Genomic DNA, 17,748 nt, shown 5'->3' on the forward strand with positions numbered 1-17,748 from the left:
ATGTGATCGTTACGACCGGTCCCATCTGACCGACGCGAGCGAGGGAAAAAAAACAAAGCAGAAGTCGCCCCTCGCTTTCTCTCCCTCCATTGTGTCATTCACCCATCTGTTCATTCCACTTTCGCAATCTATCATCTTGCTCTTCTGTCAGCTGAGCCCGCGTCGTTAACCGGGTGCAGTTAAACAACCAGGTGCTCGCACTGGATTGGCTGGCGGCCCTCTTCCCGTCTTAACGTCTTAAGGCTCCAGCTGCGGTTGGCGCAGCTGTGTTGCATGCACCGTGCTCAGCCGCGGCCCGACACCAATGCACCCGGGCACGTCTCAAACTCGGCAAGTTTTTTTTTTTTAAAAAAAGGGGCTAAATCGAGCTTTATGTATTATGGTAATTGAGTCAAGGGGAGAGAGGAACTTCACACGGCTGGCAGGAGGTTAGGCAGGTAGATTAACTGCACCGTCATCTCACATGGCAGATTCAGAAATGTTTAAGGTTGGAGATGGAATTTACAATGACAAATGACAAGCGATCCCGATGTAAAGTCCCAACAGCAAAGGGAAAGAGTGAATTTGGCACTGCTACATTTTACATGCTGTAGAGCAGGGGTATCAAAATCAAACACGCAGTGGGGCCAAAATTTCAAACTTGGACAAAGTAGCTGGCCAACATTGATATTTAATGAAAAAATCTTCCTCCAGATACAACAGTTAACCTTTTAATATAGGTTTTGCTTCAACCTGTATATGGGACAAAGCAAAGCTTCACACAATACAATAAATATGCTAATATTCCACATATGCAAAATCAAATTTCAGAGAAGAAAAAAAAACTGATCAATGTAAATAAATGTACAGAAAAATCGTTCTGATTTAAATGTCAACAGTAACCTTTTTCCACAGGCTAATAATAAATCAAAAAAGGAAAAAACAACAATAAACCAATTAAGTCATAATAATATCCTACAATGAACATCCTGTCCTGATTGAAATGACAAAATACCAGCAGAGCATTCTGGGATTTGTAGTATTAGCGGTACAAGCGCTGTACAATAGCGTATGTAATTACACTGTGGGCCAAATTTGGCCCGCGGGCCAGAGTTTGACACATATGCTGTAAACGATGACAACAAACAACAATTAATAACAAAACCCCAAATATAGAATCCTGTTCTGTTAAGCAAGAAAACACGTTTTTGCAACGACGCGGCTCGGCTATTTTACTTCAAGAATAAAAAAAAGGAGGAAGAGTAGGGGGAGGAGGAGGAGGAGTAAAAGCGCGCGCTGGAGACGCGGCGTGCTGACGGGGCAATAACCCCTTCCTCCTTAGCAAAGACTTCTGCATCAGCGCCTCCCTCCCCTCCCCTCGCCTGGCGCACTGACATGGCTCCTCAGTCCTCAGCGGCGACATCGCGGTGAAATATGACAGTCAGGCCGGCTCAGATGATGCACCCAGTCAGTCAAAGCGTACAGCCGACCAAGCTGAAGGAGGCCCTTCCTGGGCCCGCAGTCACAACTAATAACAGGGAAGGAGACGCGGCGTGACGCGCTTATGCTATCTCCAAATGTTGCATCCCTCCTCCTCCTCCTCCTACTCCTCCTCCTACTTCTTCTCCGAGGATGTTTTCCCCGCAGAATGTGGGATGAGCAGAGCGCGGTCCGCTCCCATCCCTCCCGGCTACCGTTGGCTTTCTCGCCGGGGCCACGCTGCAGTCCAATCAATACCGACTCAATTATCATGCGCCCGACATCTCATTCACGCTGTGGCCGCTCTGCCGAACAGGGAGGGAAGGCGGAGGAGGAGAGAAGCAAGGTGAGCGGACCAAGCGGCAGATGGAGCCGCGAAAGGATGAAAAGCGCGGCGACAAAAGAAGAAGGGGGAGTTGGCCGCGGCCGAGCGTCGCGTCCTCTTGTCGAGAGGCGGCGCCACATGCGGCGGGGAAAATCTCGCAACCTGTAAATGCCGGGAATTCACTTCGACAAGGGAGCAACATGGAAATTAATTAGTTCCACATAAAAAAACCTCCCCCTTTAAGCTTCAAGTCCTCTGATCTGATCGCTGTGATTGAGCACCGGAACGTACAGTGACCCGCCCCACATCGCGCACACACACAAACTCACACACACACACACGTGCGCACACGCAGCAAATGCACATTCATGAAACCGTAATTAATAGCCCTGCCAAGGCTGTCCGCGACGCTCCCTTCTCATCTTTATGTAATATTACAAAAGCTTGCTCTGGCGAGGCTCTCTGTCATGCCAAGCAGCTCCAAATGAGAGCTAACTAGCTTGACCTTCACAAGTTCAACACGCAGGAAAACATGCTTCACCGCCACAAATATCCGCCGCTTTGATCCCCGGACGAGTCTGCCGCTAAAACATGACGGCAGCTGGGTTTTATATGACAAATTTGCAAGTCATTTTTGTTTTGTTGTGGTTTTGGAAATGTTAACACAAGTAATGTTGTGTGACGTAAAACACGTTTGCTCCCCCCAAATGCTGAAACTCCTCCCAAGAAGCGAGTAGCAGGTTTATTTCCATTCGAAATAAATGCACTCAGATTATTATTCTTAATGATTACCAACATTGCTGCTTTGAGCTCTTACTAAGTACTGCCTTTCTCTGTTTCTCCTAACATATCAGATATAATACATATGTCCATCTTCTTGTGTTTTTAAGAAAGCTACTTAAGCTGCTACACATCATGTGACCTGGAGATACTTAAAAAGGTTTTGTTGGCAGTCTTTTTCTACCTGTCAGAGGTAGAATAAAAATGGTTGCATAAAAATGCTTTTTTTTAGGATGTAAAGAACCAACGCCCCCCTGCAAAAAAAGAAAAAAAAAACCTAGTGTGTTTCCAGGATGCATTTTTGAGGTATTTCACATATAATAGAAACACAACTACTGTGGGTGTGGGAGTGAGGTGGAGAATGTGTGATGCCATATAGGCTGATACTTTTACCACTTCACCGAATTTAAAAATACGAGACATACATTAATAGAAACGCATATATTTAGACCTCTGTTGACTACTTAGTGCAGTATGTTTATTGATTTTGAATGTGTGTAAAACTAAGTGATGCCTCAGTGCTACTGCGCCTCTGCAACGTTACTAAGAGAGAGAATGTGAACGTATGGGCCGGGCCTTATTAAGCCCTGCAATGCTAAGACTTATTTCAGCGGTGATAAAATGTCTTCATCTGTGTTGCGCCAGCAGCTGACTTTCAGATGCGACTGAGCAGTCAGCGCCATGAGGCCCAACAGCTCCACAGCGAACGTTACCAATTGTTCTGTGACCAGCGCTCCATGTGTGAGCGTTGGCAGTTTGCTGCATGCAATCGCAGCCGCACTGCCGTCCCTACGAGCAGGGCCGCTGCGACACGCCGCCTCACATCCTCTCCCTTGCAGTCGGCCGCTAAGCTTCTTCACGTTCGGTGCTTCTGCAGCCGGTCGACGACGAGGACGACTTGCAGTCCTGCCATTTTGGTGCTGCTGCCACTTTTCTTGCAGCCTGCTCTGCCAGGTGGAATGTTTCCTAAATCCTGCGGATTTATCGCACATATCCATCTGGTAAGAAGCCCATAGGAGGGCGCTGGTAAAGGGGAGACAAACTTGGAAGGCGGAAGGACGAGATCAGACTCATCACAGTTGCCACTGGCAGTTTAGCCTGTTCTTCGACGTATTGGGGCTATATCCTGCTGACACTGACGCATGCATTTTTCTTTATAACACAAGCAGCGACTGATAGGACTCCAGAGAATAACAGCAATCGATCTCAGCAATTTTACAATATTTACATGCTTCATCAAACCAGAAGAGACACAGGTAATGATGAGGTAATGCACTGGAAGTGCGACAGAAAGAAAGAGGAGGATATTGCAAAAAAAAGAAAAAATGTCCGACTGTGTGTTTTTTGTGATACTGAATATTAAAACCAAGCACATAAAAAGCGTAACTTAATACAAATAGCTTGGAATTTTTGAGATTGATTATTCAAAACTTTACTTTTGTCTTAGACTTTAAACCTTCAAACAACCTAAAATAAAATAAATACAGATTACTATCTAAGTTGAACACAAACCAAGCAGCCCACAATGACGTGCAGTTTTCATTCATTGTGGCTCACTGCTCACCGTTTCATTTTGCTCTGATTCACTTTTTCCACGTCCATTTTCCTCTGTCCTCTCCTCAGCAACCCAGAACACAATCTTCTGAACTGCAATTAGCCCCTTCCAATATTAGACGCCTTCATTTTTCTTACCTGGGAACATTCGACAAAGATGCTTCGCAAACAAAAACGCAGCAGTTTAAAATCTTGGCTCAGTTCACAATGACACTTAAAGATTATATCACACGTAGCGTTCACGGAAAAAAAAGAAACCTTGACCTTTCGTTTCTACCTTCATCTTTTTGCGTCACAAACTGCCACTTGGACTCTACTAAATACAAAAACGGAAGACAGGAGCGGCGCGTTCTGACATCAACACGACCGAAAACACCATCAGCGCCACCAGCGCAACAACATGGGCTCCGCTGGCCCAGAGCCCGGTGACCTCATCGCACCGTGACCGTCATCTCAAACACAATCCGTAGATCCTGCAGGGGTCCTCCGGCCATGCTTAAGGTTTCAATAAGTCCCACTCCGGAACGCCCACACATCCGCATATCTCCATTGAGTCGCCTCGCCTGGCTCATAGCAAGAGTAGGTGTTGAAAGTGATGAAGAACAAGAGGAAGTGGGACAACAGGCACAGGCAACAGAGAGCAGAGCGGCGGCAGCTCCGCTTTCCCTGTGATAGCGCAGAACGCATGTAGCACATTTCTCCATATGCTTGCGCATTTGCGCCAAATAGCAGGGTGGGTGTGGGAAGGTGGGGGGTTTGGAAGGGGCAGGGGGGCAGTGGTTTAAATGTTTGTTGTGTGTTTTGTCTGTGATCGCTGAAATTAACCTGCCTCCTGCTGATAAAGAGCCCAGATATTCAAACCGATAAATTAATGATCAATAAAAAAAAAAAAGAGTCATAGAGCAAAATATATGCAGTTCTTTCCTGCAGCCTTGTGGGCCGATTCAGACAATACTGTGTAAGTCTTTTTGACTCCAGTTAATGATTCATCAAAACTGCTAATACAGTCAAACAGTGAGATCACAGCGAGAGCAGCTGTTATATCATCGATTGAAGATTATATGATTTAGTCAAAGGCACGTTTCAGTTCTCTGTTTGAAGATATTAGGATTTAAAAAAAAAAAAAAAAAAGGGAGGATGTAACAGAATTGACTGCTGCTCAATAATGACACGGTGATTCTTCTCCAAACAAATAGTGCCCAGACTGATGTTGCATCATACCTCACACTCCCTCCTTACACTCCCCTGCCTCCCCCTTCCCCCGCCCCTCTCGCCTGCTGCAAAATTCCACCGAGCATACGCAGGGGTTTGGATTTTGTTGATTACATAATTGGACATTTGAATGGTCAATATTAATCCACAATGGGCCCATATTGGGTTTTATAAGCAGGCTGATCAGGATCTACAGTCTCTCGGCGAGCGGTGACAATGAAGCTCTGGCTTGGAGGGAGCTCTCCGTGTTACACAAGTGAAGCGGGGGGGCCGCTGTTAACGTCCAATGACGCGGCTCGACACATCCGCGGCACGTCTGCACCTTTTTTTTTCCTCTTTTGCTCAGATGCACGTTTTAACGTTCAAACAGATGAACCGCTCCTTGGCTTGTACCCGTGTGTCGACGCAGGAAAAAAGGGGGAAGAGGAGGGGAAAAATCTAGGAAATCCAGCAGGCTTTTGCTGCTGCGTATCAATGCTGCAGTCTGTGGATAATTAGCTAGCTGAGCAGCAAAAAGCTACTGTGCAGCAGCTCCGACTGAGTCTGCACCATGGCAACACACAAGGCTGAGCCTCACCCCATCCGCGGCCCCCTCCCCCCGCCCCGCCGCTTTTTATCGCTTTTCCTTCACTGGCTTTTACCCCTCTCATCCCTTTCTTCACGCCACACCTCTCGTCTCCGCCGCCTCTCTCCACTCCTCCCCCGTCCCCCGCTCCTCTGTCATCGCCGCGCTGAAACGTTGCGACTGAAAAAGATGCACGCCGGTTTACATCCTGAGAGAGGCACGGCCGCTTCCCTCCATGTTTTCGCCACGCGCAGGCAGGCTGAGCATCTCGACGGCCAAAGACGCGTCTCGGTCGGTGCCGTGCATCCACTCTCATGCATCAGTCTGATTTATAGAAAGGGCGACTTAAAGAATTGTTGTTTTACTTATACTAATCCATTCATGTCAAAACGGTCATGCTGAAAAATACGCAAGGATTTCAATAGTGGGAAATATTCATTATTTTACAGCAATCATCTTTAGCACAGTCTCAGGTCTTAGTCAGAGCTGAGAATGTGTCATCTGCGCCACTGAAAATTAGAATGAATGATTTAATGCAGCTGTAGTTTAAGCTGGGGAAATATAAAGTAAGGAAATGTAATTATTGGACTCTACGGTGCAGCCTACAAGCTAAGCCGACTGTTGCAGTGACTTCTAGCAAGCATTTGGTGAAAGTGTGCGTCAGTCCTCAAATTGACATTCTGCATGGATACACATTTATGCAGCATCTCATGCATTGTGAGCCTCTCCTCTACGGTCTTAGGCTTCTTAATAGACAACATAATCACTTTGTTGGGATCAGGGTAATGTGTTCAGTCATAGATGCGATATGAATCATGCGCATGTGCAAAAAAAAAAAAACACAAAGCGCATTTCGGCTGGAGAAATGACACGTTATGTGTCAGTGATGTCATTAAAAGACAAATGTCAGCTTTGCTGTTCACTTGACGGTCTTTCGGCTGAATCGCTGCTCTGCCTGTCACAACTGAATGATACCTTTTAGTGGCTCTTTGTGGCAAGAGGAAATGTTGCTAGTTGAGGTCTAAAAGCAACCACCATTTAAAGATGACGACATTCACGATCGATGCCACAATGTGTCCTGTGCTGTAACTACACATCCAGCAGGTCAAAAGTTCTACTGCAAGTGTCCTATGTGAGAACCTTTCTACCTGATCTACAATAACATTTCCTAATATTGAACACTGCACTACACTTCCGTGCACTACAAAAAGTAGGTTGTTAAATATTACAGGGTGAGTAAATTTGAGTCTATAATTCGTTAAAACATTTTTCAGAGCAAATGATTACTAGGGTTATTATGGTACAATTTGGAACAGTGCAGGAAAACTGCTAAGAAAATATGTATAATAATCCATTAAACACCATTTCAACATTTTTGCTTCAAAAACGTAAAAATTTGGATTTTATTTTGCACTTGCAAATGTTGCATTACATAGTCCAGCAATACATGCACATGATGCATGGACGCACATCAAGACACACAAAAAGCAATAAATCTACTAAAGCAATTCCAAGGCAGAGATGTAATAAGATGTGTTATATTAAGCTGGGATTGCGCGTGTATGTTCATAGCAGGGTGACGGCGTGTTGTGTCAGGGGCTCAGATGTGAGTCTGAGTTTTTCTAACTTGGGGTCATAAACACAGGAACGTGTTTCAGGGATCTGGGCATGTATAGCAAACACGCGTCTGGGAAATGTTGGAGGACTTGTGTCTTGACAGCTCAGTGGGGGTGGCTGGGTAACACAGGAAATGCATGTGAGCCAAACATATGTTGTGAAACACAGCATGGACTGCATACAGTTTTCATAAAGGCAGTAGCTCCAAGTGTGAAATTGGTCCTCAAAGAAGCTTTAAGGGAGGACATAAGGAAAATAAATACAATCTACTGATTCATTGGATTAATGTGCACGTTGACCCAACCCGTCCAGCTTTTAGCATGCCAAACAAGCCACTAAAGTCAGGCATGTTTCTACGAATCGCTGCTACTTGTATTAAGAACACGCTGCACAGGGGTGTTTTTTTTAATTCTCCTTCGAAAAAGAAGAATTTTATTTGTACCGGGCATCAAGAATACAAGAAGCATAGGAGGACAGCGGAAGACAGGAGTGGGTTGATGGCAATGAGAACTCCAAAAAAACAGCACACACACACACACACACACACACACACACACACACACACACACACACACACACACACACACACACACACACACACAAATGAGAGGCTAGACCAAATGGCTGAAGGGCTGCTTGGATAATGCATTAGACAGAGATGGCACTTGGAGAAGCTGCACATGGTAAGAAATGTAACGCTGCGCCAAATGTCCTCCACGAACACGCGCACATGCACGCACACACACGCACGCACACACACACACGCACATACAACATGTTAATTTAAGGAACAGGAGAACACAGTAACTGCATTATGCTTGTCAGTGTCAACTACTTGCATTCAAACTAACTCTTGCTAGAAAATAAAGTTTGACTAAAACCTAAGAAAACTAAGTGCAGGTCTGGCCCACATTCTAATGCAGGGTAAATATGCAGTGAGTAAATGGCAAAAATGATATATGTTTCAAACATTGTAGAAACCTCTTTACTAAACCGGTTTAACAAAACAATCAAACAAACCAAACAACGGTGCATAACTCTAAAAAGGCAATATTTTGTAGTAATGGTTCGTTGCTATTTAGTAGCACGCTTCATGTGTGCAACAATTTCTAACAATTCCAGTGAGGCGTCACAGAGGAGGGCAAAGCTATGCTTGATAAGTTGTATAAGTCCCGATCTAAGAGGTTTCTTAAAGAGCAGCGGCAGCGGTGTAGAAGACAACAGGCCCCTGGTGCTCAGTTCGCAACATTTATCATATGAAGTCGTTCAATAATTTACACGCCAAAGTTAGTATAACGTTCACGAGGCGCTGCGAGTTCCCACATACCCTTTCACGCCACTGCGGTTCTCATTTAGTGTTGATTCACACATCAGGCCACGTCAACCGAAGGAAACGTCCAGTATTCAAATGAAAAGCTGTTTTTTTTAGCCAATCAAAGACTATCAACGTCAGTAACCTATAGCGAGAAATGTTAAGATTAAATATTAAGTTCAAATGTGCAGCAGCACACAGGAAGAAGGATCCTGACATTGAGTGTATCAGACAAAAATAAAAACAACGCTTTTGAAAACAAAACGTTTTTAAGCCCAAAGGAATATTTTGAGGTTGGCTCCGGCCCTGGCTTGAAATACTACTGTATACATTATTGCAAAGTGTTCCCGAAATAAATGCCGATACAATGGCTTAAATTAAAGCAACAAAAGCACAAGCGCTGTTGAACGCACCCACACTCCTCCACAAAAATGAAGAGGAGTCAGAAGGCTCAGGGACGAGCTCTTCTCTCATATTGATTATGAAGCATGTGGGTGAGGGAGCGTTCCCAATGCCTTCCACAGAACGCTGCTGAGTTCCTGCTACAACAAGTCGGGCGGAAGTGCGCGTGTACGCACACGAGCGCACGCGCGCACGTACAAACCCCCTTTTCATCTGTACACATGCAGCCATATTGCACACAAACATCTGATTCTTTTAACTGACAGCGACTGTGCGACAGCATTTAACATCTCATTCCATCAAAGGCCCCGCCCGCCTCTGTTCCTCGCTTCTCTCTTTTGTTTTTTTTACAGGAAATCTGAGGCTTCTATTCCTGAATCAGGGGTCCACTGTGTCCTGCACGGCACACTCACTATACTGTGATCACGAGCTGCGTTTCCGTTACAGCTTTCCGCAAAATAAAAGCGATACAAAGCGATTTCTAAGATTTTGACCAGGTGTTTCCATTGAATGGCGTGAATATCGTTCCTGGGCAAACAGAGGAAGGGCGGGGATCAGATCTGGCAGGGCCGCTGACAATGACCATATGGATCACAGAGGTGTGGCGGTGGCGGCGGCGGCGGCGGTGGCAGCTTCCAAAGCCCTCACGCACCTTTTGGACCTCTCAAGGCCCCAAAGATTTAATGAGACGAGTCAAACCATATTGTACGTCTCTAATCCACTCCCCAGAAAAATGAAGAGTCCATCCTTTATTTTACCTGGTCCACTTTCCAGAGCACCTGTGCTACGGTGAGCTCGGTGAGAGACAACAACACCACCAACCTCAAAAACCACACTAAAGCCACCCTGGTTCCAATCATCTTCCAAAACAAGGCAGATGAAAGCATTCGAAATAAAATAAAAAAAATAATATTTATAGAGTAAGAAAGAAAAAAACAAGATATTTACATGTTATGAACAGTTGGATTATTTACAGTTAGCTACATTATGAATGGATGATAATTTCTAAAATAGGAGCTCCTAGTACAAGACAAGAGTTGAGGCTCTGGAAAGATGTTTATGCGATGGGATTGAGGTCCTCGGTCACGGCTACCACCGTTTCCTGTCTCACAGCAGGACTTTGGTCTACCAGGAACGCTTACATCAAAGTTTGTCTGGCCTCCGTCTCAGATCCAGCCTCCACGCCCTCTTTTACAGTGACTAAAAGGAAAAGTGTTGTCAAAGTGCACATAAATATTGCAGTGTGCCTTGTATGCCTTTTTGTGCAGTGTACTTCCTATGACGCAACATCCTCTTTTGAGATCAAATTTTAACAGATTTTTTTTTTTCCCTCAAAAGGTCTGCGTAGGGGACGGGTGTGTGCACAATGCTTTTTGTGGAAAATCCCTAATAAACTAATAACTCTTAGAACCTTAACACTGGAGCTGAATCTATGTTTTAAAAATCAGCATTCGTGAATTTAAATTTATAGAATTTAAGAAGGAAGATTTGTTTTAAATGAAGAAAAATGAAGATGGAAAATGTTTTCTACAGTTTATTACCTCCTACACTCATTACAGTAACTCTATTTGCTTTGCATAAAGTGTCCAAATTACTCAAAAATCTATTTACAACTAATAATAATGACTCTGCAAATCATTATGGAGTGTTGATACTTTGTGACAGCACTCCCAGCCTACTGTTGGTTTGGCCCTCTGAAAGCTAAGTAATTCAAGCACTGCCATCACATTATGAGATGATCGGATGAGTCTATAGTTCAGTTTTAGCTTTAGAAGTTTAAAACAGGCTGGTTGTTGTGAAGATCTTGCGTTGGTCTCAGGCAAACACAAAAATGCAGGCCTAAAAATCATCCAAATGTTTGAGTGACTGCCCGTGACAGGTTTCAAAATATTTCACACTGTTTCACAGAATGCAGGCTTCTGCGGCGAAGCCGGCAGATTTTGGGTGTAATTACACTCCTTTGGCTTGTTTTTCGCCTCCTACTGAATTATAAAATCACTTGTTGGGTTGGGTGGAGGGGAAGCTTTGGCACAGTGCGAAAGAGCATGGTCCGAAAATTAAATATTATCTGCTGTCACCGCTCAAAGCGTCCAAAGAAACAGTAGCAAAGGAAAAGGAAAGTGTCTCGCAGCTATGATGCAAATCAACTGTCCCTTTATTCTGCTACACGTGTTCTTGACAAAAGCCTCTGTCAGTTTACACACCCCGGGTCAGCTCAAGTTTGACCAATGACCTAAAGTAACCTAAAATTACCGTTTCATTTAATTTCTATCACTCACCTAAGATTTTAGTCATGTTAATGCCCTTTTTCCCTTCAAATGGAAGGATCGCTCAGAGACGAGCGTGTCCCGAATCTGAGGGGAACACGCCCGGTTTTCACTGGGGACATTTCAAGACCACAGTAAGGGGGGGATGGAGCTCAAGGCCAGCGGACATGGAGCACATGAAAATCCCATCTGTTCCTTGCTGGATCGCTGTTGCAGGAGCCGGCGAATCAAGTCGCAGCAAGCAGAATTTCATCGGACAGATGTACTCACCAATGACACCCATAGGTCAAAGTGGGTGAGAGAGACAAACAGACAGTGTGTGCGTGCGCACACGACACACGCACACACACACACACACACACACACACACACACACACACACACACACACACACACACACACACACAGGGCATCAGGACCGGAAGGCTTTCAAACTGCAATCACCTATGGGAGTGTTTAACATAAGCGCCCACTGTGCCCGTGCTGTTGTTTAATGCAGCCACCACAGAGGCCTGTTCACAACAACACAGAGTTTGGCAAACACAAAAACACATTTTGGACCAAATCTTGATCCTAATAAATAAAGTAAAATCCAATTAATATTTAACGCTCATCATAGCCACAGAGCTGGAGAACACACAGAGACAGCTTGCAGCCTGCGGCGGGCGAGAGAGAGAGAGAGAGAGGGAGAGAGAGAGGGGTGCGGGGAGCGTTTCTGACTGAAGCTCCCAGAAGACTGAGGTCTCCACTTTCCTTCTGATTGGGGTTCAAAAAGCTCTTGTTTGAAAGAACGTTCTCACGATTCCAACTGGAACCGTCCGCCGCTCTCCAAGCGAAACCTCTCCACAAAAGGCAAAGCGCCCAGTGTTTTGGTGAATAGATGACACGGGGTGGTGGTGGCGGGGGGGTGTAAAAAAAATAAAATAAAACTGCATCATAATGACTGGGTGCAATGACCTCTTCGCGTTAACGTGGTGAACCGTCTGTGGGCAACAGGAGGCCTTTTTTTTTTTTTTCTTTAAAAACGTGCCAACGATGAAGCTCCAAAGAGCTGGTGGTGCCAGTGATGAATGGGCGTGGGGCTGGGGGTGGTTGTGGGGGGCGGAGGGGGTCCGGGCCTTTTCGTGGGGCGCTGGCTTTTATCTTTTATTGGGGGAGGAGGGATAATAGAGGAGCGCGACTGGGCGTGTGCGAAGCTCCTGCCCTGCACTGCGAGCGTGGTGGATAGGTAGTGGGGGGAGGGGAGAGGCATTTACATTTCCCACCAAAGGATAAGCAATGCTGAGTGGGAAACAGCTGAGAAGAGAAGATGGTGGTGGTGGGGGGGGGGGAAGTGAGGGAGAGGGGGTCTCTCTCTCTCTCTCTTTTTTTAAAGTGACGGCGAAACAGATGCTCGTCCGCGGTGTCAAGGCCTCGCCGGCTCTCACCCTCTGACAGCAGCACCAACTGTCTCCTCTTACATAACACCCCCCAGCCCCCATCCCAACCTCCCCTCCCCCTTTCACGGCCCGCCGCCTGCCATCGTTGCCGTTGTTCCTCTCCTTTTCTTTTTCGACAGGAAAAAAAACGCCTCACCTCCGCGGCCGCCGTCGCTCGCCTTCGATCATCGTCTCACTTTGACCCCTCGCCCGCCGACTCGGCCGCCTCGTGTCGATGCCGCTGCGCTACGAGTGACAGGCACGGGAGCGTCTCTGGACTGGAAGAGTTGGAGCGAGGCGCGCGATGGACGAGCGAAGAAGGGAATGGATCCGAAAGGGATTCAGATTAATCGGACGATTTATAGTTGAGAAGTGCGACAACCCCGGAATGAGTCGCAGCGTTGCTCTTTAGCGACCAGATGCAAATCTCTCAGCTGCGTTTCTGTACAAACGGAATACGCCGGTTGAAGTAGCTGTCACATAGGTGGCAAGGCAAGAAAAATAGGTGACTGAATAAGATAACCATGTTGGCTACTATTGCTTATATAATCACCTCTGTTGTGAGCATTTTAAACATGTGAAGTGAGCCTCAGCGGCCTCGATCAGGCTGATTTTTGTGTTTATAAACAGGCCGTCGGTAAATTTGAACGCGTCAATACACCCAAGACGACGCACGTATGCAAAGTGGGTTTTTGTCGGTCGTAATCTGCTAATATCAGCCAGGTTGCAGCTCGTATGTGGGCTCAGCTCGGGGGAATTACTTCCACTCTGCCACTGAAATTTCAGCCTCCATTTTACCCCTGTGCGCTTTATCACCTTCCTCCGTGCATCGTCTCCCGTTTCTAGCACGCACACACACACACACGCGCGCGCGCACAGAAGAAGAAGAAAAAAAAAAAAACGGCGATCAGACGCGGAGGGAGGACACATAAAACAATGCTGCAGCCTCCACTTGCCGCAAAAATGAGTCTACATAGACACATGCTCATGCACGGCGCAAAAGAAAAAAAAAACGTTCCTTGAATCTCATGCTCAAGCCGAGCCGCCCCTCCCCCACCCGGAGCCGCTCTCTCATGCTCGCATACATGCACCTTCCTTAATTAAAGACTGCGCTTCTCCAGTCGCTCTGACCTTCTATCATCTGTAATTTACAAATGTACGTGAATAACGGCGAGATAATGGAGCTAATGCGGAGCGTGTGCGAGGAGGCGATTGCATTCAGCCAGCGCAGCGAGTGAAAACAGGCAGCGTTTGGACACTTTACACTGCAGATCTTCCTGTGTGTGTGTGTGTGTGTCTCAAAATGCATTTGTTGTTTCTGGAAATTCTTGGGAGGAAAATAAGACGAACGCTTGAAACGCATACGGACGTCAAACGGCGTCGGAAGACCGACTGGGAATCGCATCGCATTGCATCTTTTTTTTTTTTGTCACCTAGCTGACGATCACTCCTACATTTAGCGGCTCTTCAAGGCACTGAAATCTTACATCGAATTTATTACGTCATAGAGCACCGTCGGCTGAAGTGGCTCAATATGAGCGTCTCAGCGCCGCTGCCCCCCCAATGAATGAAAAATGCTGCATTTTCTGGCCTACGGTCGGTCGCCGCATCAGCCAGCGTGAGCCTTTGACGACACACTGGAGGTGTGTTAAATCTATAAGCATTAGTCATCTGCATCAGGTCCATACATGATCATCGTGTCAGCACACACGTTGTGTATGTGCGTGTGTGGAACTGGATCAGTCCTGTTTGGACTCTGATTCCCATGTAGTGGGGAAAAAAACTCAATTAAAGGAGAACTGGAAGACTTTGGGGGTTGAACACTCGATACGAATTCGGCGGCCTCGGCTTCAACACTAACGGTCCAGTTTTAACTGCTGCAACAGCTCGCCCTCCCCCCCCCCCCCCCCACCGCCCCCTCCCTGGCAGAGTAAGGATGGCGAGTTACCTGATCGTACCACTCCCGGTTGGTACAGGTGCACTCGGGCCACCATCCGCCTTGTCCACCGCCGGAGTTGTTGCCGTTTACTTTGGGCCCCCCCTTGGACTGGCCCTTGGGGTTGGGTCCCCCGGGGCCACCTCCAGACATGATCTTGCCCTTACTTCTCCCCAACGTGCCCGATCCACCTCCCATGCTTCCACCTCCCCCCGAGGCCGGTGGGGGTAAGGTCTGGCCTCCTCCGTACCCAGGCGGGTATCCATAGGGCTCCGCTTGCCACTCTCCTCCATACGACGGGGCATCCATCCTACGCAGGGCAGCCATACGGGTCACTTCATAACATTCTGGGCATTTGCAGCAGTGATGGTGTTTGTGCATGCTGGCCGTGCAGGCTGGGTCTGACGCTGAGCTCGAGCGGCGTGGCACTCTGGTCTCTGCTGCCTCCTCCTCGGACGGCACGCTGCGATCAGCCGAACGGAGCACTAACGCCGACGGAAATCACACTGGAATCTTTCGACGGGTTTTTTTTCTTCTTTCTCTCTTTTCCTTTTTTCGGATCCGGTCCTTTTTGGCTCTCCGCTCGATTCCTCTCGAAGGTTGTCCAAAAAAAAAAGAGAGAATCGAGAGGAAGATGGGAAGCAGCAGCAGGAAAACAAAAAAAAAAAAAAAAAAAATGGGCACGTAGTCTTTGTCCTCTTGACGTAAAAGATCAAAGGAAATATTTCAAAATATTGTTTACGACGACACGATCAGAGACCAGCCCCGATGAAAAAAGATCTCCTCTTGTTTCTCTGGGTTCACAGTGATGCGCATATAAATTCATAGATATATTTATATATATATATATATATATATATGTATATATATATATATATATAATTCTTTTGTTGATATATATATTTACACACACAAATACATATAAAAATATGAATATCAACAGACGAGCACAAATACGGATATTTACAAGATTAAATAGGTATATATATAGAAATATCTATATGTGTGTGTACAAATATATATATATATATATATAGATATATAAACAATATGTATAAATAAATGATATCCGAAAATGAAAATCTCCTGTCAATTCTTGGTATCTGCTGTCAAAAAGCTCACGTTTTTTTCCTCCTGCGTTGAAAATTGCTGTCTTTCGCTCTCTGTCGCTTCGCTCGGCCTGCAGAGAGGAGCTGAGCACTGGATCGCCTCTCAGCCAGTTTGCCCTAGATGTGGATTATTCAGAGGGATGCGAAAGAGGAAGAGGGATTGGGGGAGTGTGTGTGTGTGTGAGTGAGCGAGCGCGAGAGAGAGAGAGACAGTGCGAGATAGAGAGAGAGGGAAAGAGAGAGAGAGGACAGCAGAGAGGGAGGGAGGCAGGCAGGGAGGGGGAGGAGACGTAGCAGCATCCTTGTAGCGCCCCAGCCCTGACAGCCACAGCCAATCAACTGGCAGCACTGCCATCAGCAGCAGCAGCAGCACCAACAGGGCCGAGCGCTTCGCTAGCTGCTCTTAAAGGGACAGCGACCCTTGAAAACCTCGCCGATCGCTGCGCTTGAGCGAAAGGTGCCACGTTTTTGAATCGCGGTGCCGTAAAAACCTGACATTTTTCTCTTTTTTTCCCCCTTTCAAGGACATCAAAAAAAATAAACAGGAAGTCGCAGCACGAAACCTGCCGAGCGCCCAACCCGTCACTCAACCCCCGATCCGCTAATTGTGGGGTCTAATCCGTGTTTTTTGCAAGACCAATGCAGCCAAAATTCATTCTCAAAGCGAGCAAGCGCTGCCCGTCTCTCTGACCGGCCACTTGCACGGTCATCTCCAGTTCAGCGGCAGCACAAACAGCTTCTCTCTATTTTTTTTTTTTGGCGCTGACTGACTGACTGACTGAGTGACTGACTGACAGCCCCGTGGCTCCGCGTCACGGCGCACACATCAGTTCATATTATCGCACGGGGCAGCAGGTGCAGCAAAATGAAAATCCCCTCCTCTCCAGGGTATCGTTCAACCTGCCTTTTCAACAGAGAGATGACTTCACCCCCAGTTACTTTACATCATCCTCCAGCCCTCTTCCTTTTATAGTAGCCATGCGAGCAGACAAATGCTGCTGCTGCTGCTTGCTGCTCTTGAATGGTTTTAATGGAGAGCATGAGGCAGGACAGCGAGGAGGACTGAGCCTGCACAACCACAGGGCTGACATTTCAAGTTCACATACATGACGACGGCACGTGTGTGCGGAAACCAAACAAGATTACACGCTTGGGCTTTTTGAGTGGGTGGAGGAGGGATTTAAAGTGAGAACCAGCATGTGTGAGTGTGTGTGTGTGCGCGTGCGTGTTTGTGTGTGTGACTGTACAGCGGCGATATTTCCAGCGCAGGACAGGCACGTGAGATACGTCGCACGCCGGCGGACTGATTCAAGGGGCGCAGTCGCAAACGGCGCGCGAGACGTTGTGACACCGGGAGCGAAGGTTTTATAATTCAACGGCCGGGAAGCGAACGAACGCCACGGTCGTCGCCATTAAAGCCCTGCATGTATGCATTATTAATGGAATGTGACAGGGAACGAGCTGGGCGTGTCAGCATCGGGGAAGAGCACGTATTTGTAAATAGTCTGCGAGTTAGCGCGCCGGCGTACGGGCGCCGGCGCCTCGTAAGTGTTTTTTTTTTTTGTTGATAAAAGCGGAGGAGGGCGCGGGCATTAAAATTACATGATATAATATCACGTATCCATGCAAACCCATGAATAGAGGAGGGCTTTGCAGCGGCGACACGTCGCTTTGAGTTCAGAGCCCTTGCCTGAACAGCTCCAAGAGTCGCGATTGCGTTTTCTTTCTTGAAAGCGAAATTGACAGGAGCAAGTTTTCAGCCCATAGACGAGCGACTGTCTTCAGCGGCAGAA

At 46.8% G+C, this 17,748-nt stretch overlaps 1 protein-coding gene across 2 annotated transcripts in view; it reads right to left on the reverse strand.

Moving 5' to 3' along the window:
* dlg3 (discs, large homolog 3 (Drosophila)) overlaps nt 1–17,748 on the reverse strand; it is a 50,588-nt gene that overhangs the window by 32,689 nt on the left and 151 nt on the right. For both annotated transcript variants that reach the window (XM_076046577.1, XM_076046576.1), the window contains exons 1-2: nt 15,969–17,748; nt 14,859–15,544 (exon numbers count right to left, since the gene is read on the reverse strand). The exon at nt 15,969–17,748 is cut by the window's right edge. In XM_076046577.1, the coding sequence (XP_075902692.1) occupies nt 14,859–15,227 (369 nt within the window). In that variant the 5' untranslated portion in view covers nt 15,228–15,544; nt 15,969–17,748. The remainder of the gene's footprint in view (nt 1–14,858; nt 15,545–15,968) is intronic.

The sequence above is a fragment of the Nelusetta ayraudi genome, unplaced genomic scaffold (genome assembly GCF_046127955.1).
Source record: "Nelusetta ayraudi isolate G7.1 ecotype Tasmania unplaced genomic scaffold, CSIRO-AGI_Nayr_v1 ptg000090l, whole genome shotgun sequence".
In the NCBI taxonomy this organism is placed as follows: domain Eukaryota; kingdom Metazoa; phylum Chordata; class Actinopteri; order Tetraodontiformes; family Monacanthidae; genus Nelusetta; species Nelusetta ayraudi.